At 41.3% G+C, this 24,056-nt stretch overlaps 2 protein-coding genes across 3 annotated transcripts; one reads left to right on the top strand and one right to left on the bottom strand.

Annotated features, from left to right (window-relative positions):
• The first annotated feature begins 44 nt into the window (after positions 1-44).
• LOC148658954 (KH homology domain-containing protein 4-like) lies at positions 45-9,032 on the top strand. Of its 2 annotated transcripts, XM_088640779.1 has the most exons (14): positions 45-208; positions 892-1,246; positions 1,639-1,758; positions 1,862-1,941; positions 2,033-2,085; positions 2,186-2,385; positions 3,016-3,224; positions 3,460-3,520; positions 3,973-4,030; positions 4,241-4,479; positions 5,852-5,959; positions 6,057-6,160; positions 6,998-7,098; positions 7,470-9,032. In XM_088640779.1, the coding sequence occupies exons 1-14, from the start codon at positions 180-182 to the stop codon at positions 7,595-7,597; spliced, it is 1,845 nt and encodes a 614-aa protein (XP_088496905.1). In that variant the 5' UTR covers positions 45-179; the 3' UTR covers positions 7,598-9,032. The 2 variants fall into 2 exon arrangements, 1 of the variants encoding a protein (XP_088496905.1); XR_015940268.1 differs by lacking the exons at positions 6,998-7,098; positions 7,470-9,032 and having other exon boundaries at positions 4,426-4,479.
• A 100-nt stretch (positions 9,033-9,132) lies between these two features.
• Positions 9,133-23,273, bottom strand: fsd2 (fibronectin type III and SPRY domain containing 2). The gene is made up of 13 exons (XM_088640773.1): positions 23,117-23,273; positions 21,276-22,233; positions 19,812-19,907; positions 19,254-19,487; positions 18,971-18,993; positions 17,991-18,112; positions 15,419-15,583; positions 14,177-14,311; positions 13,445-13,598; positions 12,377-12,510; positions 10,876-11,008; positions 10,312-10,488; positions 9,133-9,841 (listed from the first exon to the last, which is right to left on the bottom strand). Exons 2-13 carry the CDS (start codon positions 22,137-22,139, stop codon positions 9,589-9,591), a joined length of 2,490 nt encoding a protein of 829 aa, XP_088496899.1. The 5' UTR covers positions 22,140-22,233; positions 23,117-23,273; the 3' UTR covers positions 9,133-9,588.
• Between the last annotated feature and the right edge of the window lie 783 nt (positions 23,274-24,056).

Raw genomic sequence — 24,056 nt, 5'->3', positions numbered from 1 at the left:
GCTTATGTGGCTTGTCACCTCTTTATTACGTAACACAATACGTATTTCCGTCTCTGGGAGCTATATCTTCGGTAGGCGGTGGAGTGGGTTGTGTTAGTTTTTGGCTCTTCTGAAATATTTTATTACGGCGGTTAGGGAATATTGGTTGGGATACACGAGGACCATTATCTTTCCGTAAGATGGCATCTGGGTTGGCCCAGCAGAACTCGTAAGTCCACAGGTTTCAGGTCCAATGCGCTTATTGTTGATAATATTGAGGTGATGGAGTTAGGCCTTGTCTGTCGATGTTTCCAGAAACCGACCAGGCTGAATCCGTGTGTGGACTTTTGTTTAAGTCATTGAAATACTTGTTTTGGGTTACTTATAAAATAGAGTTTATATATGTAATTTGTTTGGAGGTACAGGTGCACAAAGCCGAAGTCTATGGAGCATATTTCGTCTTTTATTTCCAGAACATGGTATCGGTATTAATCACGTTTTCACGGGATGCGTTATTTAATTTTAGAAATTACTATTTCGCCAGAATGCGGACTGTTGCATTAAACCGGGCGCTGCCTCACTTGCGTTTTATAATAGTACACGTTTCCTATAGGCATTTCAGCCCGTTTGCTTATAAAAACGTCGTACTGATTTAAAGGAAATGCATCTTTTGTCTTCTACCTGGAGGGATAAGAAAGCGGTTTCCTATGTCGCCACTGGATCCGGCTGATACTCCCCTCCTATATTAAAAATGCAGTTTGAGAACAGGTCGTCAACTTAAGTTTTGTTTTTGCGATCTACTTGCTCTGCATACAAAAGCTCTTAACATGTTAACGCTGAAACCTGATTGTGAACTGTATTGTGATTGATTTTCCCACGTGGCTTGAAATTACAAACATCTTCTGTTTGTAGGTGTCCCGGTATTAGATGGGGTCAGACTACCTCGACTGCCGCCATGCTGCACAGTTTAACGGGGAATCTAACTCGTTCCTTTTCAACGACATTGGGCACCTTTCCGGGTTACGCGGGGGATCTGGGCGCCAGCACGTCCCCGCCTGGTAGCAGAGGTCCAGCGGTCGCCATGAGCTCCAACAGCGCGACGCCGTCCTCCCACGTCACCAGTCTTCCAGCTCTTTCCACTTCTGGGTCGGAACACCGCCCTCCTCCAGGGGGCGCAGTGGAGCTCGCCGCTGCTATGGCTGCAAAACTCAACGCCATGCTGATGGCAAAGGGGAAACTGAAGACAGCCCAGCCCCCGCCAGAGAGGGTAATTTGATAACTTGTTGTACAAGTGTATTTTCTCCACCTGATCAGTGACATCGCGACTGTAGCTTAAATGATGCATTAAAAGGAATGTCATTGTAGTAGTTTGTTGAATGTTGTGGTTCCTAGCAACCCTGTTAACTTCTCTGTCCCTTGTTTTTAATTGTTTGCTGTAACTGTAAGTTGTGATGAGGATTCTCAAATCACATGAGTAAAAAAATTCAGTTTATTTTGTGTTTTAACAGATTTCTTGTATTATCAAGTTTTTTTTTATTGTAGGACAGACTAAAGGGTTAAAAGTGCTTGTGTGTGAGTGACGGCTTTAAGGGTGTCAGGCATACAGCTCTAGAGAAAGGTCTGATGTTCCTTTTTGACTTTGCATTTTTGCTTTTCCAGCCTGCACCCACTGTCGCTGTTTCGTCTCAAAATAGTGACTTGGTGATTACAGAGGTGGACATTAATGACGTTCCTCTACAATGCAGGAACTTACTCACAAAAGGACAAACTCAGGAAGAAGTAAGCATGTTTCCAGTTATCGGTAAAGGATCAGGAATTTTCTTTGCCAACTTACCCTTTTTAACTTGACATATCCTACCACACTTTTCTCTTGCAATTGTAGATTCGCCAGTTTAGCGGAGCAACGATATCAACAAAGGGTTCCTACATGACTGCAGCTGCAAAAGCACAAGCTAAAGGAGTGTATGTACAGCTCTTTCTATAATTAGACATGTCATGTCAAATGTGTCTGTTCAGGTTGTCTTATTGATTATTTTTTTTCCAACCCATTTAGGAACCGGCCGTTATATTTACATGTTCAAGGAAAGACCCAGGAGGAAGTTAACAGTAAGCTATAATTTCCAGTTATTGTCCAGTTTGCTTGCTATTTTTTGTCTGATATGTTGGCAGTGACTGGTTACATTGGATTGTGGTTTTGTGCTTGTAGAGGCTATGATGCGCATCAAGGAGATCATTTCAGAGGAGGTTTTGAGGACCGCGTCTGGACAGCCACCCTCTGCTATTCCTGTCTATACTCCCAGCCTTCAGGCACCCCGGCCTCCTGTTGCGCCTCCTGCCCTGCAGCAAAGACCACCCATCAATCAGAATCGCAGGTCTTCTGTGCCACCAAACCAAGTTCATTCAGGAGTAAGCGTCGTGTTTCTTTGTCTGTTTTTCTGTTTGGTAAGAGGTCCTATTGACCAAGAAGTCGAGACAGTTTGATATTTAGTAAATTATGAACAATGTACAGGAATTAAAAAGTAGAGAAAGTGAGGTTAGTGTAGCAGACTATTTTGTGTAGTTGTGAGCTTCTTTGAATTTCCTCTTTTCTGCATTTTTCAAGTCCAGGCTGAACTTGGAGCATATTGAAACTTGAAAACCTATTGCTTTCCTTTTTTTCAAGTAGCCTTTTTGACCTTTTAAACAAATGGCTTTGTTTGATGGTGTCTATCACTAATTCCCTAACGTGTGGAGGCTTAAGAAAGTGAAGCCAGTGAAGAATGTGGCTCTCGCTGATACATGCCTCCTAGAGAAAACAAGCAGTGAGAACAACTTTATCTTCCAGGGAGAGGCTGGAGTGCACTGCTCCTGCTGACATTCAGGCTTACATCAGTGCAAGTTGAGTCTGCTTGGAGACTTGCTAGTAGATAGCTGTTGGGACTTTCAAAATGTGGAAAGTGTATGAGCTGTCATTTAAGGTATTCATAAGGATTTACTCCTTTGTTGGAAACAACGCAAAATGTTAATGGGGCATTCTTATGGATTTGTGTTTTACAGAATTTTGTCCACACCAAGTTATTTGTAGGCTTGGATCAGACACTGCCTTCTTTCAATGTGAAAGAGAAAGTAGAGGGTCCTGGGGGATCATACTTGCAGCATATCCAGAATGAGACTGGTGCTCGTGTCTTCCTAAGAGGAAAGGGGTCTGGTTATATTGAGCAGGCCTCTCGGCGAGAATCCTTTGAACCTTTATATCTCTACATCAGGTATTGTTTTCTTGTATTACCCCCCGTGTTAAAGCATCCAAAATGATTTTGTTACAGACAGCTTTAAAGGTATTGGGGTGGGGGGAGAAAGTAATGACTGTAAAGTTAAAAGCCTTTTGAAGGTTTATTTAACAGGTAAGCCTGATGAGAAGAGTTGGTATCAGTTCTTTAAAAGCACTTAGGTCTACATGTAATTGACTTCCTGATAGATGAATTGCACCTTTTCTCTTTATAGCCACCCAAATTCAGTCGGCTTGGAAGCAGCAAAGAAACTCTGTGAGAATCTGTTAGAAACGGTAAGGCTTTTTTTCCTGCACAGTGTATTCCTCAGGAGTAAATGGCTTTCTCCACCTCAGTACTGCAACACGGAGGTTTTAAGAAAGTGAAGCTGGTAAAGTGTATAGCTCTCACTGATACTCACCTCCTAGAGAAACACAGTAGTGTGAACAGCTTGGCCTCCAGTAAAAGGTTACAGTATACTGCACCTGCTGACATCTGATTTTTCAACCTGCCCTTTGGGGATAGTTGACTTGTAAAATGCTCCTTAACATGCACCTCCATTATTGGATGCAGTGTTTGAAAGCTGCCTTCTTGTCTTGATACCTGTAATGTTCTTGACATCAAAATTCTGCTCCTATGCAACCAGTTTTTGGCTTGGCTTTATTCCTATTATCTTTCTGCAGTGAATCATTGGGTTTGTAAGGTATCCTTGTATTTTATGTAAGACTTCCTGTCTCCTTCCATATAGGTTCGTGTGGAGCACTCCCGCATGATGTCTGTTTACGCAGCACCTGGGGTTCCTCAAGGTAAATGTTTGCTTGTTGTGTGAACTGGAGATTGAGAAGATTGTGATGAAAAGGGAGCTCATTGTTTTTCTTTTAATCATGAGATGTACTACTTGTTTTTTTTCTTATATCACCACATAGTCAAATCTTGTCCAGTATCGTAACTGGATACAGTGAAGGGGTTAAAACTGTTTGTGGTATTAACGGTACATTTCTATACTTTTATTTCAGCATACCCACCTTCCCATGGCTACCCACCTAATAGCAATCACTGTAGCCAGGTTTCCTGGTATAACTACCCAACAAATGGTTACTCGGGCGGCTATTCTCCATATCCCGGATCCAGTGGTTATTGGAGTAGTTCAAATGGTCATCACAGTTATTCTAACATTTCAACAACCCCTCAATCTTCTCAGGCAATGGTTCAGTATCCAGTGTGTCCCAGAATGCCACCACCTTATTTAGAGCAGGTAGGTTTTTTTTCTTGTATAGCTCAAATTCCAGTCATGTATTGACACAAACCAGGAATTGTTGGCTAAGGGTTATAGCAGCCTGGAGGATACCTTGGATGAACCAGGATGATGGAATTCTGATAACTAGAATGAGTTTCCTCTGAGTAATGCTTTGTTAGAAATATTGTGCCTTACCCCAGGGACACTGAAGGTTAGTGGTAAATGGGATCCTTTAACTACTTCTGAATTGGTTTTTACAGCTGTCTTGAAGTATCAGGGTAAACGGTGCTTCCCTAGCCTGGTCCTGGAGGGCCACTGTTTATTTTTCATGCCAGCTGAACAATGTCTCCAGTGCTAATTAATGAGTTAAATCTAAACAAGATCAATTATTTGGTTGAGAGTTAAAAATATCATGCTTCAAGGGTGTGGTGTTTCAGCCTCTCCATGCCTGCTTGCCATTATTCCCCATCTAAAGAGCTTAGTTCAGTGTAGTTGATTGGACAGCCGTGTGTGTGTGGCACTGTTGGACAACTCCCACAGGTTTTTTTCCTTCTACAGTTGATTTACATTCCAGGAAAAACTAGAATGAGGGCAGATCTTAAGCTCAGAAATTAAGATAGGGTTGATACTACTTGAAAGGTCAGATAGTATTTATAAGCTTAAAGCACACTTGCAAATATGCCCTATGTTGAAAACTGAAATCTGTTTGACCGAGTAAGGACTTGGCTAGAGCAGCAACCAGATGACTCTTCCTCCAGGAACATTTTTTTAAAACCAAGTTAATATAGAAGGTGTTTCTCTAGGGTTTAGGCAAAGGTTTCTATGCATCTTTTATGGTTAATTTGTACACTTCCCTAGCTGGTGAGCACTTGATCAGGAAAACATCTGGGTCCTATACAGAACACAAGGAGTCGGACAGGAACAGATGTATTCATTCAGCAGTTGTTTTGTTGGCATTTTGTTCAGGCAGGATTGGCCTGTCAGTGCAGGAGTTCTTTTGCTACATGTACATAGTGGAGGTCTACTTCTTTTGAGTAGATAGGATCTGTAGTACCTGGGCTGTTGAAACATTTTGCACTTGTTTGCCTTTAATTTCATTTGACAAGTATCTGCCCTTCTTGATTTTGTAAGTCCCTTGTAGCTGTTTCGCTCCCTCCATTTGCATCATCCGCTTATGGACTTATTGTGCCTATTATACCAACATGTAAACCTTTTTGCTTAAGTATGAGAATAAAAGGAAATGCCAAAGCTGTTTTGCTAGTTCTGTTGAACAGTTTTTCTGCTTTTTATTTCAAACATTGTACAATGCTGTAATTGACTTATGTTTCTACTCTAGTAGTTCAGTATGCGATCTGAGCTCATCAGTATATTGTAATCTGTTTTGGTCAAGGACACTGGGACCAGTTATGGTGCAACAACTGATAAGGCCACATCCAGTCCTCCCCATAACCGAAGTGCAAAGAGATCTTCTGCAGAGGAAAACAATTTGGAGTATCAGGTTGAATATGCATTTACCTGCCTTTTTTTTTTTTTTACAGATTTTATTTTTGTTCCTTGGTATTTTTGGAAAACCTTTTTTCTTTTCCTCTTTTCAGCATGGCAAGACAGATCCATGTTCCGGAGCTGGCCTCACTGTTTCTAAAACTGAACTGGCTACTTCACCGGTGACCAAGAACAATGATGGAAAAGAACTAGAAAGGTTGACCTTAAATTTTCAACCCCTTTTCCCATCCAATTTAAATTTAATTTTGATTAGTCTGAATACTGCCGCCCTTTTCTATCTGAATAACCATCTGTGTGCTCTTGTAACCCATTCTGCCCAGGGCTTTCAGCCTTTAAAATGAGATGTTGGTATTCAGCCTGTCTTGCATGTTTGGTAGATTTTAATAACTTGAGTAGGGGCCTCAAACATGTGGTAGGTAAGAAGCACCAAAAGGTATGGTTAAGGAAGTATTTCCTATTCTCCATCCTAAATGAATTCCTGTTTAGTTTCTAAATCTGAAGTCCTTTGCATTGACCCTGTCTGGGTTTTAAAGATTGTGTTCTTTATTGATTCTCCACATTCTTGTTTTTTTTTATTTTGAGAAGGACATTGAAGAATCTATATTCACCCAGATCCCTTTGGATAATGGCTTCCTGCAGGCCAAAATCATCTGTGTGATCTTTAGTGTTTCTAAACATGATCACACCTCTGTGGAACCCCTTACTTTCAGTAAACCTGGTCATTTGCCCAGGTGTTCCCATTTTATGTTGCTACCTGTATTTTTTACATTGTTTCTTTACCAGACTATTTGTGATGAACCCTGGTTAGGGGTCAGTATTTCATGTTTGATAACCCATTTTCAATCTGTGTGTGTACATTATCCTTGGATTTCTGCAGCTTGTTCTAGAGCTGTCCTTGTTGCTTGTTTAAAGAATTCTAGTAAGTTGTCTAAAACCTTATGATAAGAGGCCATTCAAAAGAGACCAGTCCTAAAATGGCAATTGGTATAGTTTATGGTGAACAAATTCATCTTAATTTACTTCTATCTGGCAGGATGCTGATGCCCCCACCACCCCCTCCTCCTCCAATCAGAGCTGTGCGGAAGAGGCGAAGGGCAGAGGATGGCCGCTGTGGTGCACAACAGGCTGCCACGGGTATGCATTGCTGTTCACAGCGCAAGAGCCAGACGAAGATCATCACACTTTCTGTACAGCTATGCTGTCGATCGTAAACATTCAATATGTAGCACTAAATATCACAGCCTTTTTCTTTCCAGATTGTGGAGACCTGCTAAAACCCATTCCTGGCAAATGAACTAACTTTTTGTTTTTGTATATGTTCTTTTTCTTCCCCCTTGTCTTCTCTTCACATGTTCCTCTGGACGTGGCTGTTATGGATGTTTGGTGCCATTTCATTTTCCATGAATGACCTTTCCCTGGCTGTGGATTGAACAATTTCTACGACTTAAATGGGGCTTCCGTGTGGTCTTTCCCCTTTCTTTGTCTTTCTTTTTTTGCCTTCACAGGTGATGTGGGTACTTTAACCAAGAAGTCAAAAACGAGTGAGGGAACATTGGGGTTAGTTCCCTATGGAGGCGATTCCTCTGATGAAGAGGATGACCGGACCCGTGGCAGTAAGACGTCTTTCCAGTAAACATGTTCAGGGTCTTGATACTGTTGAGGTTTGCTTAGCTATTACACAGCAGCTCTGGGGTATGTTTTTGTGATGTAAATAAAGGCCTCACTTGTAGCCATGGTAGCCTTTTATTCCCCTCCATCACCAAGGAACGTTTCCAACATGTATGCTAGTCTTACTGGTCCTGAAGTACACCCGTTTTTCTGGTTTTCAATCTTCCCGTGCTCGGTCTTAGTTGAGCCTCTTAAACCTTTAATTTTCAAACACTTCTATTTTAAGAGATTAGAACAGTTTAGTTTTGAACGCTGATATTCACTCCTGGTCCTGGAGAGCAGCTGAGGTTTCTGATTTGCAGTCTGCCCTGAACTTTAGTTTTATTTGAATCACTCATGTTATATTTCCAGGTCTCTACTTATTGAAAGTGTTTTGTAATTGTGGTATTTAACAACCACATACCTTCTTTTGAAATTGCAATTAAAAGATTTCATTGGATCTTATATCGGTAAAACACTGTGCCTTCTGAATGCAAGTTCAGAATAAAGCTAATGAATACACACTTCTATCAAAGAATATTGTCAAGATGCCCTGTGCTGATGGGACAAAATGTGTGCAACCTGTTTACCACTGGCTACAACATGAGTAAAATTAAAATTAAGCAGGCTCTGGAAGTGTTGATCAGGTTCTAAACTCTTCTTTGGGACAAATTCCTCAGCTGCTGAGTTGTTTCACAGCTATTTTTACAAGTCCTAAGCTGTTTTAATATTATTACTCAGGAAACCGTTAAAGGTGTTTTGCATGAGAGTCACACAGTTTGGTCCTACTTAAGAACAACATGTATCTTGCAATATGTTGTGGTGCCCTAGGACTGGGACTGAGTGTCATCTGTTCAGAAATCAGCATGAACTCTGTGCAGGCTTTCATAACTTATTTCATTTAGGACCGTTTTAAGGTTGAAATACACGAGTCTGTACATCACCAATGGTGCTTATTATGGGAGTTATTTGACAGTCATTCCCACCTATTTCTATACATTTAATAAATACCTTTAGGGAACTGGGAGACCAACACTTTGAAACTGTAGTTTAATTTCATTTAAGTTTTTAAAAGTTTATTTGCATATGTAAAACAATTGTTGGAAATGCACGTAAAAGTTTTGGAAATAAAATTGAGTGAGTGTAGAAAGTTTAAAAGCAGTTGGTTAAATGAAGAGATGAAGTGATTTTTGAATAAATCGGGGCTCAGCTTCAATGAATATCAGAAGATGGGTAGTGCAGGGAAACACTATGTAAGAATTGCACTGTATTGACTTCATGTGAAGATGGCTCTTATTGCCCACCCTTGATACAAATGGTTGAATTGTCACTTTAACATTGTACTTTCTGCAGATTTTCATATGTGAAAAATGAGTGTTCATCTGTTCCCATGGAATACTGTAATAAAGTGTTTTGAATGATGTTGCCTTGTTTGGACTTCTTATAATGAACATGGACGACAAACTACAGCAAAAGGGCTTTTCAGCTTTCTTTGTAAAAAAAGTAATGCTACAAACTGCATGGATGAGGAGACATTTATTTGGGTACAAAATTGCATTATTAGTAATCTGCTTTCTGGGGGTCTTACAATATTGCTCTTCAAAAGACATTTAGCAGTCAGTCTCTTCACTAGGTCCTGATATAGTAAAACAGTGATAAATATCCTACAATTCAAGAAATGACTATGGTAATCATAATTAAGAAAATTGTTCTGATTCTTATGATCTACCCGTTTGATGAAAAGGATAGTCAGAATGGCTCCTTCAATAACGGCACTAATATGCAACTAGTGAGGTTAATTGGTAAACTACAGGAAGTAAATGCACATTTCAGGGGCTGCAGAGTTGGGGTTTAGTGTAACCAAATCAGCGGCTGCCCTATGTGTAGTCTATTTATGGACACTAATTGAAATAAAATACATGTGCAGGTGAGATTAAAAAGATGAACACCAGTATTGCACTGGTGCAGCAGGAGCACTCAGGAGAATTTGACATATGCCGGTGCTTCAATGCCATTGTGAACAGTGAGTGCTCCTGGGTTATCTAAAGCAAAACAAGGGTGTACAAAGTGCAGGAACTGACACTCGTACGTGTAGAGGTGCTGAGACTGATCAGTGTTGAAGAAGGAGAGTTTTCCTGTTTCGTAGTCTAGTGCTACTCCTATCCTCTTCGGGTGAGTTGTTACGCGTATGTCAGGAGTCCATCCATTGTGCAGAAATTCGTATTTGTGTCTGAAAAACAGTCAAATGTAAAATCCAAGATATTAATATTCTCTTGATGTGTGAAGACAAGTGGGTGTTGTGAAGAAATTGTAGGACTGACTTCAGGTAGTAACCATTTTTCCACTGCTGGGAACATTAGAATATTATTGCTCTGGTTGTTTGTGATGAGTCCCGGCAAATGATCTGCTTAAGTGACGTTTTTCTATTGTGCTGAAAATAGAGTTGCTACGGCAACCGCTATACAGTGATTCTATGGGTATTTTAAACAAAACCCCTTTCTGTGTGTGAGAGGCTTCTGCATGTAATTAAGTGCAGAATTATCAGAATGCACACAAGCAGTACTTCCAGAACTCTGTCTCCTAGATACCATATTTTGCCTTACAATGGTATCTTTTGTTTTTCATTCCACATATATCAAATGTGCAGTCTTGAGCAGCTGAATGGTAATTTTAACACTACCTGCACTGTTACGGTCTCACCTGGAGGGGGTTATCACATGTCTCATGCACCAAGATGTGTTGTTTCCTCCCAGGTATCCGTTCCTCTGAGTGTCCTGGTAAGCCACACCAATTCTGTACTCTGTGTTCTCTTCCACTTCCACTTCCCAGTAGTGCTTTCCTCTGACTGGGATCAATTCTCCCAAGATTGCCACACACCTGAGGACACGGCAATTGAGAAGCCAAACGATGTTCATGTACACGGCAGAAGTATGAACATCTGTAAACTATGCATTATTATTATTCTACATTGCAGTGAAGTCTTCTGTCTCTTGCTTCTCCAGTTTAGGAATCCTGACAAAGCTTACATATTGTAAGTTCCAAATTGTTCTGTCTCTGCATCGCTTTGCATTAAGGTTATCATTTCGCCGGCTGCTCTTACTGTTGAACTTTTAAATTTGTACTGACCAGATTTTGTCCAGATCTCTTACTGACTTCATTCTTATAGAGACTATACTCGCTGTATCTCTATACTTGCTATTTGTGTAGCTGATTATTCTTCTCTCAGCATAGATTTACTGGCACTGTGCATTACACTTCACCTACCTGGCAAAGGTGTTGTCACTGAAGGTCATATCGCTTACTTCCAGCTCTTCGTCACCATAGAACATGGTGAATCCATCCTCAGAAATAGACAGGCAGGGATGAGCTGTTTCCTCATTGAGGTGAAAGTAGGTACCTGCTCAGGCACAGAAAGTAAGTCTGTTAGGCTATTTTTGGACAAATGAGTTAAAATCCTGGTGTTGTGAATGCGGGGAGTTATTGTTTGGGCTTGCAAGGAGAATGTACACTAGAAATCATTCATCCATTGCGGATATTTTTTTTTCTTGTAGAAGATTCTGTGTTCTGGAGGTAAAACATGATTTCAGTGCAGTACAAGAGAGATTGCAAGGAGATATTCAAGAACAAGGAAAAATAATATTCCTTATCAGATTTGTATTACACAGTGGCAAGAGGGGATGTTCTATACTCTGGCACATGAATTGTTGTACAGCATGCCCCCAGAGGAATGACAGGAACTGCTTTTTGTGGATATTTTTCAGGTGTTTTCATTTTCTAACTGCTTCATCCAGTTCAGTCAGAGCCTATCCCAGTAAGCAAAGGGTGCAAGGTGGTATACACCCTGGATGGGATGGATGGGATACGAGTTCTTTTGCAAGGCATTCTTAGACATACACACACTCACACCAGGGCCTGTTTTCCCAGAAGACCATTACCCTACCATTACCAGTAGCCATATCACCCTGCAACTCACAACTCACAACTGGCAACCCACTAAAGCTAAGCAGGTGTGAGCCTGGTCAGTACCTAGAGGGGAGACCTCCTGGGAAAAACTAAGGTTGCTGTTGGAAGAGGTGTTAGTGGGGCCAGCAGGGGGTGCTCACCCTGTGGCCCATGTGGGTCCTAATGCCCCAGTATAGTGACGGGGATACTATACTGTAAACAGGCGCCGTCCTTTGGATGAGACGTAAAACCGAGGTCCTGACTCTCTATGGTCATTAAAAATCCCAGGTTGTTTCTCGGAAAGAGTAGGGGTGTAACCCCGGCGTCCTGGCCAAATGTCCCATTGGTCCTCTCCTAATAATCCCCGTCTATGAATTGGCTTCATTACTCTCCTCCCCACTGATAGCTGATGTGTGGTGAGCATTCTGGCGCACTATGGCTGCCATTGCATCATCCTGGTGGGGCTGCACATTGGTGTTGGAGGGGAGTCCCCATTACCTGAAAAGTGCTTTGAGTGGAGAGTCCAGAAAAGCGCTATATAAGTGTAAGCAATTATTAATTATTATTATTATAAGTCTTTGGACTGAGGCAGGAAACCTATGCAAACACAGGGAGAATCCCAGCACACAAAGGCAGCAAGGCCAACCACTGCACTGAATAATGCACTCCAGAGTGTGCGTTTGTTGTGGGCAACTAAAATCAACTCGGGGGGTGTCGAACGCAAATCAACCTGTGGCCCTATGCTAGCCAGCTGTCACACATCCAAGCCTTAATAACAGTGAGACGCACAGCACATGAGCATGTGTTGAAGGGAAATCCTCACCTGTTGTCTGGATTATGATAGAGTCACTTCTTTCACTGAGACCACCTATATTCACTGCCCGGACGTAAATGAGATAGCGCTTTCCAGACTCTAGCTGGATCAGAGATTCACAGGTAGGAATGCCCACGATGGATCTGGAATCAAATGAAATAAATCCCATACAGATGTAACGAGCAAATTTAGGAGAGTCACCCTGCGAAACTAAAATGACATGTAGGATAGCTCCTAAAAATAGCATTTCTAGGCCATGGTGCCATCTGATATGCCAGTTAGGATCTTGGGGCAGGGCCACGGCAACCTTCCTTCCCTTCTCAGCTCCCCAGTAAAGCTCGCGTTAAAATGACCTCTGCATGCTGCTTTGAAAACCCGGTTTGCATTTCATGAGGGGTGTACTCAAACTAAAACTATCCTGATCAAGTCATTCCCTAAGTAATTGCATTACTAAGTAAATCATTGTAGTTTGAAATGCTTTTTTTCTGTTTTAGCAGGGTGTAATATCATGTGGCTAATCCCTGGACTTCATGAGTTGATTTAGATCATACAAAACAACCTCAGATCTCCTGTGATTAGAAAAGGCTTCAATGTTAATAATGCTACTGATATTTCTCTACTTTCAGAGTTCACAAACCAAGTGCTATTAATGTGTTGTATGATTAAAATGTAGATTGTGTTTTCATTTGTTATTTGAAGGTCAGTAAGTCACTTTTTTGTGGTTTCTAGGTCTAGCAACCAAAAACACAGGGCACCAGTCCGTCACAGAGAGTACATACATTTCATCTATGCAGCATGTCTGAAGCCAGAACACCTACAGTATGAAAACCCCATTCATATTGTGGAGACCATTCAAACTCCACATGGAAAGCAGGAAAACTCGGGGCCATCTGACTCAGGACCTGTGGCAGCAGCTCTGACCTCCATGGCACAGTGCCTCCCCCCTCCCCTTCCTGTCTTGAGTGAGAAAAATGCATCACAAAGCTTCTGCAGTATTAGAATGTTAACAAATCCTTGAGAGTCAGGCAATCCTGACTATCACAATAGTCAATAGAGTGCTTGTTCAACAGTACATACTCGGTGACAGCGCTGTTAGTTCTCTCCCTGCTTATCTCACAGAGCTCCACAGTGTAGGAATCCACAGGGTTGGTGTTGCCCGACTCCCAGCGGATCAGAGCCGCCGTGGGACAGCTCCTGCTTTCTTTGTGTCTGATGAAGGGGGGTGACGGGACTGCAAAATGCACAGACAGAAGGTTGGAGCAGAGGGTCGTCCAATAAGAGCCACCTGTAATGTGGTCTGACTTTATTATTGAAGATTAAGGGAAAGCAACTAGTTTTGGACTTGGACACAAGGACAGTTCTATTGTTGTGGAAAAACCAGAAGGTCAGCGTTTTACCGTACTAGAGATATTCTGCAGGATTTGATAATTGTGCGGTGCTAAAAAAAAAAAACTTGGGCTGCTTAAAGAACTAATCTTTTTCTGCAGTATTTTACATTCCTTTGGACTTCCAGTCCACTATTGTTACACTTTACACAGAAAACACGAATGTGACACAAGTGCATGGATGTGGGAGTGCATTTTAAACCAAGAACAGGTGGCATTTCTTTACCCAAAGGGTGGTGGGAGTGTGGAACAAGCTACCCAGCCATTTTGCTGAAGCCGATACCCTGGCTTTTTTCAGGAAATGGCTGGATGAGATCCTTGGATCAATTAACTACTAACTCCCAATGAGCTAATGGCCTCTTCTTGTTTGTTATCATTCTTATGTTAAAATCGCTGCACACCATTTTAGTTGTAGAAGACTCACCTGTCACGTACACAGCTCTTTCACTGGCTGGGCTGATGCCAGTGGTGTTCAGAGCTGTCACCCAGAACTCATACTGTGTATTTGGCACTAAATCAGTCACAGTGCAGTATGTTTCCTTCACCTTTATCATAGAAGCTGTGCATAAAATAGAAAAATGAGACAGTTACCAGACAGTTATACCATGATATGTCAGCAGAGACACTTGTGGAAAAGATTTTTTTTCATTTGTTTGATCCCTCCTGGGGAATGTGCCTGCCTCGAATCGTTCCTCTCACAGTCACCATTGTACACATGGGTGCTAAGTGGTGTGGATCTGGCCTCAGGTTCATTTACAACGGATGTGGTTGGCACCAAAAATCAGCTCTTTACGTTTTGTTGCCAAATTTGCTGAGAACCACGCAGTCGCTGCTCTTGATAGACACGGTGGAGTTAATTAGCTGTCCTCACCATGGGCACTGACTGCACCTCTCCATCCTGAAGCCTGTGTTCACGTCTAGCCAATTCAGACCATTGGATGTAAACAGTTTTTGGCCCAAATTCTGAACATTTCCAGGCCTCCTTGAGACTGGAGGCCGCAGGGTTTAATTGTCGAGTGAGAGAAAATGCCAGGCACACAGGTGCACTCAATGAGAAATCTCCGCTTGTTGTTTCCAGCTCTGCACAGAGCCTGTTTGTTGCAAAACAGGCCTGTTTGGAAGTACAGCGCAGTTGAAAAATAACAGGGATTTTAATTCTTCATGACGCTTCTTGAATCAAATCCCGAGTCTGCAAGGGTGCAGTTCTCCCACTAGTATGAGTCATTATTCTGAATATAATAAATAATGGATGAGCATTATTAATAATATAAACAACATAAAACATAAGAATAATTATTATCTTTTTTAAATTATTAATAATTGTTCATTAATGCCAATTTTGAATATTATAGAATACCTTTGCAGCTTTGTGGAAACTCTTCTCATCCGTGAATGTATGGGAGGAATGTTGCAGTTTTACTTCCATTTTTGCTCTAGTTTTGCAGTGGTTTCCAAAGTGTCAATGTGTCTTTGTAGTACACTCCTGGAATGTACCATGGCGATTCAATACCATGGGGGTAACTGAGTAATTATAACACAGCTGTTGCAAAACCACTCTTAGTACAACCTATATAAGGACTTAGGCTGTTGTCTCCAGTGCTAGTGGTGCACCAGGCCTGACAGGAGATGAGGTGATTGGGCAGTAAAAGGGAGTCAGTGGAGTTACCCTCATGTTCCATGCTCTCTCCCACAGTGGAGTCCTCCAGGACAGGGGTGTAGTAGAGCTCGTAGTATTCCACAGTGTCGTCCGAGAACAGGCTCCAGCACACCCTCACCGAGGTGCTGGTGGCAGAGTTTGGGGCCTGGGGGTTGATGACTGGGGCAGAGGGGGCTGAAACAGGACAGAAAACTTCATTCGAAAACAACACTCAAAAGAGGGATCGGCTGGTGTTTTAAAGCAAGAGTAGGGAGGAAGCATTTCAATCTCCTCACAAATAACAAAAGAAAAGTAACTTCTGGGGAATTACTCCAGTAAATCATAATGAGTAAATCCTCAACACCCAGAAAGACAGGAGAGACCATCAGGGATAGAGAAGAAGAATGGAAAAGGGAAGGGAACAGAGGAAGAGAGAGAGAAAGGAGAAGCGTGCCAGGCTTGCCGTTCTGTTATTTCAGGAAACTCTGATCTCCTTTATGAGGAATCCCTAGGCTAAAGACGTTTTCTCTAGGTTAGTGATACATTATTACAATAGGAAGATAGATTGCCATTCACTTCGGAGCATTCAGATTAATAGGCAGGGTGATTTTGCCCTGAGTCGTATTCTGCTTAAGGACTAGGGTTTATCTTGTTAGCTAGTTTAGGCATTATACAGCATTTCTTACTACTGGGTTAGCAGTGGGGGATTACAGTGATGTCAGGATGCAGGCATCTAAGATGCCTTGTTTTGTAAATAGACTACTTGTTTTTGCATGCTTAGCTTGTGTTATTGTCATTTTTAATAGATGTTTGCCTCTGATTTACCTCTCGGGTATATTCTTGGCATATCTTTAACAATTAGGGGTTATAATCCATCCATTGTCTATTTTCTTACCACTTTATCCAACACGGTGTCGTGGGGGAGCTTGAACCTATCGCTGCAAGGATATACCCTGGACTGGACGCTGGTCCATTGCAGGGTACACACAGACACTAACACGCACTCTCACACTAGGGACCAAATTTCCCAAAAGCCAATTAACCTACCAGTATTTTTGACTGTAGGAAGTAACAGGAGAACCTGGAGGAAATTCACATGAACACAGGGAAAAGATACTGTACACTCTTCACGCAAAAAGTGCCCCAGGTCCAGAATTGAACCCAGGGTCCTAGTGCTGTGAAGAAGCAGTGCTAACCATTGTGCCACTGTACTGCCCTGGGTTATAATTATTTATTCTTAATTATTGATTATCCCACTATCTGTTTTCTTACCCCTTTATTAAAATACATACCCACAATGACAATGAAAACTTGAGACATTGTATTAAAACATTTAATAAAAACATGATTAAAAAATGTATAGATTTCTGTGTGGGCTGGAATTACATCTTGCTTTTGACAAGTTTTTATGTTTTTATGGTTCTGAAAGTTGGTGACACGAACGCTGAGCTACAGATGAATTGGACCATCTATTCTATTCTGCTGCAGTAAGTCTGCACTGTGTTAGCAAAATTAAATATGCAGACAAAAGATGAAATTCATTAAGAACAGTGCCTGATAATATCTCCTCATATAAAGACCACCTTTTATTTATCCAAGAAAGGAGTGTTTCCGATTGTTATTTTTTACTTTTTGTATAAGAAAAGTGATATGATCTTCTAACAGTGTTAATTTTTCTGAAATAGCCTCATACTGGGATATTTACATTGGAAATGAAAAGAATCCTGAATCTAAAGAACTCAGGCTATACTTATCCCACTTAATTGTTCTTGAAAATGCTCTAATAGGTCAAATGAATACCATCTGATTATGTCCAGATGTTTTCAAACATGACTCATTTTTTTATACGGCCTCCAATTAAAAAAAGCTTAAGGTTTTATCTTGGATCAGTTTATAGATCAGTGTATCATTGTTTCAACACCAGCTGAATCTTACACTGCCTGGTGACATCAAAGGGAACATCAGCTTCATATCCCAGCAATTACAAGGACAGTAAGAAGGAATTAAGTGAATTTAAATGTTAACCTGCTGTTTAAAGTTCTATGAGTCATCCATATCCTTGTAATTAAACATTTGGTATTTAACTTTTAGAGAAAGAACCACAAAAAAGGCTAGAATTAATCCCTTATCCAGCTGTCACTGTTCATGGCATTCTTATCTTTTTGTCACTATTAGTGTTTAATGTAATTTGCATTTGTGAGTTTAATGCAGTTGAATAATATGCCCTCTTTTGGTGAGAGAGCTCAGTTCATGACACAATCAACCATTTTCACACAGACACGGCGGTTCTGTTACTCCACGACTTGTCACACAGGACTGCTCTACTTGGGTGATGTTTCTAATCTGCACTCAGAGCACAGCAAAGAGCATTATACTGTAACTGTGTCCTCAGCCTAAGTGCAACATCAGTTGGTTCAACAAGGCTCCTAGCTAACAGATTTTTTATTGGGGAAAACTTTGAAAATACTTAGCAGCTAGAGTTTATCCAAAGAAATTACACAAACATATGATCATACTAATCAGGAAACAGAATTGGTACTGTTGTCACAGGGGCATGTGATACATCAGTAAAGTCTAGTAAATTCATGGAAAAGAGCCAAACCTGGAACAATGTTGATCGAATCCATCATCTGTCTGACATCAGAAAAATCTATAGCAGCATTCTCAAAGTCCATGGATGCAGACAGCTTGAGTTCTGGATCACATTTAATGAATTCTTCTATTCTGTGTATTTCATTTTAAGATAAAGCAAAATACACAGGTTTAAATTAAAATTTTAGCAGTCAGCAGCATAGAAAGTCATTTGTTCCAGTTAATGAAATTTCTAATAGCTCACAGAAGAAGATATCAGAAGAAATAAGAAAGATTCTACAGATTCCAGGTACTGATGCTACATAGATTAGAATGCTATTATAAAATTCAAGGTAACAGTCTCAACCAGTCTTGTAAAGAGACAGATAAAGGAGTAATGTGTAAACATCCTGTACTCATAGCTTGACATATAATTATACACCTTCTGTAGCCAAGCCATGACACCAGGATAGAATTCCTTCAATATCTCCTTTCTCCTGTAGTTAAAGACCCCAGAGTTCCTCTTGAACTCTGATTTCAAACAGGAAACTCATTTTATGGAAACTACTTTTTGTAGTTTGTAGCATTGTAGCATCAGTGGAATTACACATTGTGAAATACAATTTTGCATTGGTTTGCTTTGGGAATTATTTAATGCACATTGTCTCTTGAACAATTAAATATGGTTTTCACTCAGAACACCTGACACAAATCATGCGAGACACAATGTCTGCAAATAAAAATGCATGCTTTCATTTGTTGCACACTGGTTAAACAATGTTAGAACACATTAATGTTAATTAAGTCATGCTAAGATGTATAACTAATACAACTATATTAGATTGAAATGCAAAACCTTTTGTTTTTCTGAAGAGTTCATCAAACTTTGCAATCCATTTAATTCAAACCGACAAAATGTTGACGTCATTAGTGTTCAAACTCATGTTTTCATCATAAAAGCGTGTTAATAAGACACCGCAGTACATCAGAAAAAACATTTGTTGACATTACCTGTCAACTGTCGGCACAAAAGTCTGTCGACAAAAATGTACAAACTTTTACTTAAATATCTTACTGATCAGAGTTTAAAAATAAATGAATATACTGTATACAGTAAATGCAAGTGCACACATTTTGAAAGCACACAGTCTGTTAACTGGGGTCTTTTGAAGAAATCTTTTAGTTTTGCAGAAAGGGCTTGTGTGTCCTAACTATAAAACTGTTACAGTACTATTCAATTCATAAAAATGAGCATGCACAGAATGTACAGTACATTTTACATCTGCACACAAACCTGAAGGAAACTTAGTTTGTCTTCATTTCTGTGAAGTTCCTGAGCCGCCTCTATCAGCTCCTTCGAAACGTCCAGAGTTTTCCCACAGCGGATGAGCTGGCTGTACAAGGCCTCCAGCTTCTGCTTCTTCTCATCCTCCAGGCCAGACGTCTTCTCCTCATATCTCTGAGTCAGAGTCTGCATCACCTCGTTATAGTGCTGCTCTAAGTTCTGTTCCTGCCTCCCAAAGTTTTCCTACAGGAGAAAATTACTCGTAAAGCTCTAGTCGTTCTTTTCTCTTAAACATGGTTGGTCTTGTATGTGACCAATTCGAATCTCTACTGCAGCTGTTATTGGCTGTCAGTTGCGGCTAATTGATACACTAAAGTACAAACAGCCTTGTGAAAATGCCACTCCCAGCTTCTTGCCACTAAGTGTATGGGACAGCACTGTCTTTGCACTTATTGGCATGAAGTTACTCCTTTCAAAGGCTTTTTACTGAAGACTGTGATGTGCTCCATGTTTTCTCAGCCTTTAGAGTATAATATTCGAAACCAATAACAACCTTTGCTGTCTTACTTCAACTGTGATGAATATCTCCTCCAAATGGCTGGCAAAATTCTCCATTTGTGCGATCTGTTCTTCCAGTTTGCACATAGTTTTATGGATTTCATCCTAAAAAAAAGAATGGAAAGACATCTCATGTATTGTATGAGAGCTTCACGATGTGCATATATAACAAGGCATTTTCTTCTAAATTGTTCACGGTGCAGTTTGAGTCTACATTTTACATTAACTAAAGTGTACAAGTTTCCACATACAGAAATATTCATACAGTATCAAAAAAATGATCATCTGTATATGCATGTATATTTTCAGAAAACCAAAATATATAGATTTTGGATCAACCTATCGAATGCCACATCTAGTGAAAATCAAGACAAAGAAATACAGGAATTAACACAACTTGCTTGTCAAGAGAACCACACTGTCTTGCCATCAGTAGGCTGGAGGCTGGTTGAAGCCACTTCAGTTGTACTTGCCAATAAAGTCCTCTATAGAGATCAGTCAAGATTTCATGTCGGCCACCCTGACTGATGTCAGGTAGTCTGGCTCAGACATGCAGTATGATCCTCTAACTGTTCATTGCTCAGACCAGGCAAAGAGGAGGCCCAGGTGTGATGTTCTGGGTTGGTGTGCCTAGTTGCTGCAGAACTTCTCTTGCAGTGATTGCTGCTAGTCTGGCTGCACAGCGCCACATTGATTGACTTGAGACCTGAGACTCACTCACTTCCATTCCTGCGAGTTCACCCTGAAGTGACAACATTCCAGCAGGACAGCACCTGCCCCTCATGCTGCCCTTGTAACAGTGCCCTTTTGTGATTAGAGAATGTTACAGTTACATCATAGAAGCCAGACGTGAGCCCCTTTGACCATTTGTGGGATGAGTTGGGATGAAATGTGGCGTTTTAGCACTCATAAACCAATGGACAAGCTTGTCCAGGCTCCATGTGGGGAATGGGACAGAAATCTTTAACCTAGTGCAAAGCTTTGATCACAAATGCACATTGCTTCCAATTGTGGTACCAGTCTACTACCCTGTAACTTTTGCAGTAGACAAACTGTTGATCAGCCCTGATGGTGACAAAGATTAACCAGCACAATTAATCTACAGCACATACTGTATATCATGTCCATACAGCAAAATGTCAAACCACCTGCTACAAAAAATGTTGTTTGTTTATTAAGAATCTAGTGCATTTGCTGCATTTATAAATGAAAATGCTGTTTTGATACTCAGTACATATGGATGTGTAACTTTTTTCTGGAAAAACTCTTATAGTTTTCCCAAATTTAAATTTAAAGTGACATCCATTGCACTGTTTAATCGTCAACATTAATAATTTTGTTATAATTTATTCCACCCATTACAGTCCTCAATCATTTCAGTGCTTCACGTGTGCAACAGATAGCCCCTGGAGACTTCATACTGTGTCCTGGGGATCCAGCTGAAGCTCTGGCCTTTGTGAAAGAGCCCCTCACCTTCACCTCCTCGGCAGCGTTCGCTATCTGAATGACTCGGTGGTCCTTGTGTGGTCCGAACAGCTTGTAGAAAGCTCGGATGGGGGTCTGGCAGTCAGTACAGAAGACATCAGGAGGCTCATTCTCACTGCTCTCAGCCGACACCTGCTCCTCCTCCACGGCCCTGTCAACAGGAGGGTCTTCTCGGCTCTCCTCAGAGCACTTCCACTCCCTCAGTCTGGCTCCCGCCGACTGCTCAGGACCGCCGCGATGCGTCCCTTCCTCCTCGGCCTCCTCCTCTTTCCACTGCTGCTGTGCACCGGCCCATGTGAGTGGTGGGCTCTTGGCTTCGCCCGACGCAGGAACGCAGGTGTCGAAGGACAACGAGTCGTTTGTCTCCACTGAGAAACGCTGGTCAGCTGTCCGAAAACGTCCCGTTTCCTCTTGCGAATCCGGCCTTTTGGAATCAGTGCTGCCGGACTCTGCCACCTCTCTCTTGGTGGGTGCCGGTGGCTTTTCGGTGATGAAGACGTACGGCTCTTGGGTAGGGAGTCCCATGTCCCCCTCCTCCTTGTCGTCCCACACCCCGTACTGCCTGGCCATCTCGGTCACCTCTGCAGTGTACAGGTCATACTCTTCTTCTTCTGTTCTCTGTGGGCTCTCCAGGGGCTCCTGCACAGACTGGCTGTCAGTTGTCGTGCTCACAGGCACTTCCTCTACGAAGATGTCCAGCCTTTCTCTGGACTCGTAGAGGTCCATGTTATAAAAACTTATGCCTTCAGGTTCGTCACTTGGGGTATCCTTGAGGACTGGGGTATCCACACAGGCCTTGCTCAGAGTCCCCTCTCCCCCACTGAAAATGTACTGCTTAGTGGCCTCGTCCATTGCTCCAGATGAAGAGGACCAGCTATTGTGTCTTTGGCTTTGCTCGGAAGATGATAGGTTAAGAGCTGTAGTACTCAAAATCCTGAAGAGTATCCTAAATGGAAAATAAGAATAAATACTGTAGATGTGTGATATTTGTCTTCCCTGAAGATTGAGGAACGAGGAATACAGAAAACTAACTTACACATTAACATTCAGGAACTCACATGAAATGCCTTATGGTGGTCAGTGTCAAATAAAACTCTTTTTAATATTATCATATTGTATATTCCAAATGACTTTTGAAAACACAGATAAGACAGTGGACATACTCAAGCTGAAACTGACGATCACATGAATGTCAGCACATACTGTAGGAAAGGCTGTTGCTAATTTCTAAAACAGTTTCTTTGCCTTTGTAGTGAAACACTAATGAAATTTTAGTCTTTGATTGATGAGGGAGGCAATGCACGAACATGATAGATCTGTACCAATGGGAACAGGAGTATGAGAGTCATACGAGATTTTAACCGCAGATGAATCACCGGATTGCCAGAGAAAACCCATGTCATCCGACAGTTTCGTGTAATTCTTCTTGTGTGACGACAGTTATGACTTCACGCAGAGATGTGTATTGATCAACTGAAGGACTTTTCTCAGTCAGTTTAGCTGAACATCAGATACCGAGTCTGTGATTTCAGGGACCTTGTGCAGGCACGTTAAAGCAACAGGCACCAAAACGAATACTGCGTAGTAGCTTCGTGTATGTTGATAGCAGTATTTGTAGCAGTCAAAGTACGATGCACTATGGCTTATGTAAATTGATCACAAATAACAGATCACAGAATATTGCATACCCTTTCAATGTAAAAACCGCATTGCTTCTGTATTCTCGAAATAACATTTAAATTGATCTCAACTTGTGCAAGCAACGCATGTTAATTTTAAGATATAAAAATGTAGGAAGAATAGTTCCCAGGGATGCAAGGTCATTTTACCTGTTCAAATATTTTTCACGGTTTCCCCAGATTTGCCGCAAGAGTTTCAGCAGGCGCTCATGGACGTGGCTGTGCAGTAAATTCAGTCGGGATTTCAGCAGTAAATAGCCCCCGATACAAAAATAGAAGGGCACTGCTCGGTGTCACAGCCCAGCCTACCCCTGTGTAAGAGCCAGCTTCTCACATGTCACTGGGGATCGGGTCACCTCTTTACAGATCCGCCGGCCACCCGTGGAAACAGTCTGAACGTTTCCTCTGAAACTGCGACTGGGCAGTAAAGCTTAATGTTTGCTCTAAAATACTTCGATCTAACGAGTGTGGTTGATGTGAACTCTGATTCTAGAGCTCATTCATGTTAAAACGGAAGTCAGACATTCTAATGCATTTTCATTGAGACTTATATTTACGATTATTTAAAGGCATTCGCCTTGTCCATACGGGGACATGGGTGTGCAGTGGTTAGGAATCCCTGGTGTATCTCAGACCGGGGCAAAACACTTATTTACAGAGTGAAACATCATTAACATAAATCACGTTATTCAAGTGCATATGTAAAATGTATAAAATTATTTAGATTCCAAACCAAACATTTTTTTTCTCTCAAATCACTTCATTAAAACACGCTACATGTTTTTTCAGCTATAGTTTAACGAATAGACGCCTACCGTATAGACTAACTGTATAGATGTTGTAACGTGGGGAAAACGTGCGGTTGCAAAGATATACTGTAAAAAGCAATTTTTCAACCCAGCTCTTGCAGTGTATAAAATTGACAGTCTCGTTGTATCTGTTCCGACAGCGGTTACCAGGAATACACTGACATGCAGTTATGGTTTTAATATTTCATAACTAATTGTTAACTTTTTTTGTTTAGAATGGTGAGGTTTTATTAAGAATGATTAAAAAAAAGATATTATAACCACTGCTTTGAAAACTCCGG

This window comes from Lepisosteus platostomus, chromosome 7 (genome assembly GCF_059453375.1).
Source record: "Lepisosteus platostomus isolate fLepPlt1 chromosome 7, fLepPlt1.hap1, whole genome shotgun sequence".
Lineage (NCBI taxonomy): Eukaryota > Metazoa > Chordata > Actinopteri > Semionotiformes > Lepisosteidae > Lepisosteus > Lepisosteus platostomus.
The sequence above is the reverse complement of the archived record's forward strand: the minus strand, read 5'-3'. Positions and strand labels throughout refer to the sequence as shown.

What these genes read in the sequence shown, in the direction of transcription:
- LOC148658954 (XM_088640779.1), top strand. Translation starts at nt 180, where the DNA reads ATGGCATCTGGGTTGGCCCAGCAGAACTC. An exon ending in GACCCAGGAGGAAGTTAACA is followed by an intron (nt 2,086 to 2,185) that starts GTAAGCTATAAT and finishes TTGTGCTTGTAG; the next exon opens with AGGCTATGATGCGCATCAAG. An exon ending in AAAACAATTTGGAGTATCAG is followed by an intron (nt 5,960 to 6,056) that starts GTTGAATATGCA and finishes TCCTCTTTTCAG; the next exon opens with CATGGCAAGACAGATCCATG.
- fsd2 (XM_088640773.1), bottom strand. Translation starts at nt 22,139, where the DNA reads ATGGACGAGGCCACTAAGCAGTACATTTTCAGTGGGGGAGAGGGGACT. An exon ending in AGATATTCATCACAGTTGAA is followed by an intron (nt 19,488 to 19,811) that starts GTAAGACAGCAA and finishes TTTCTCCTGTAG; the next exon opens with GAAAACTTTGGGAGGCAGGA. An exon ending in CATGTGATAACCCCCTCCAG is followed by an intron (nt 9,842 to 10,311) that starts GTGAGACCGTAA and finishes ACTGTTTTTCAG; the next exon opens with ACACAAATACGAATTTCTGC.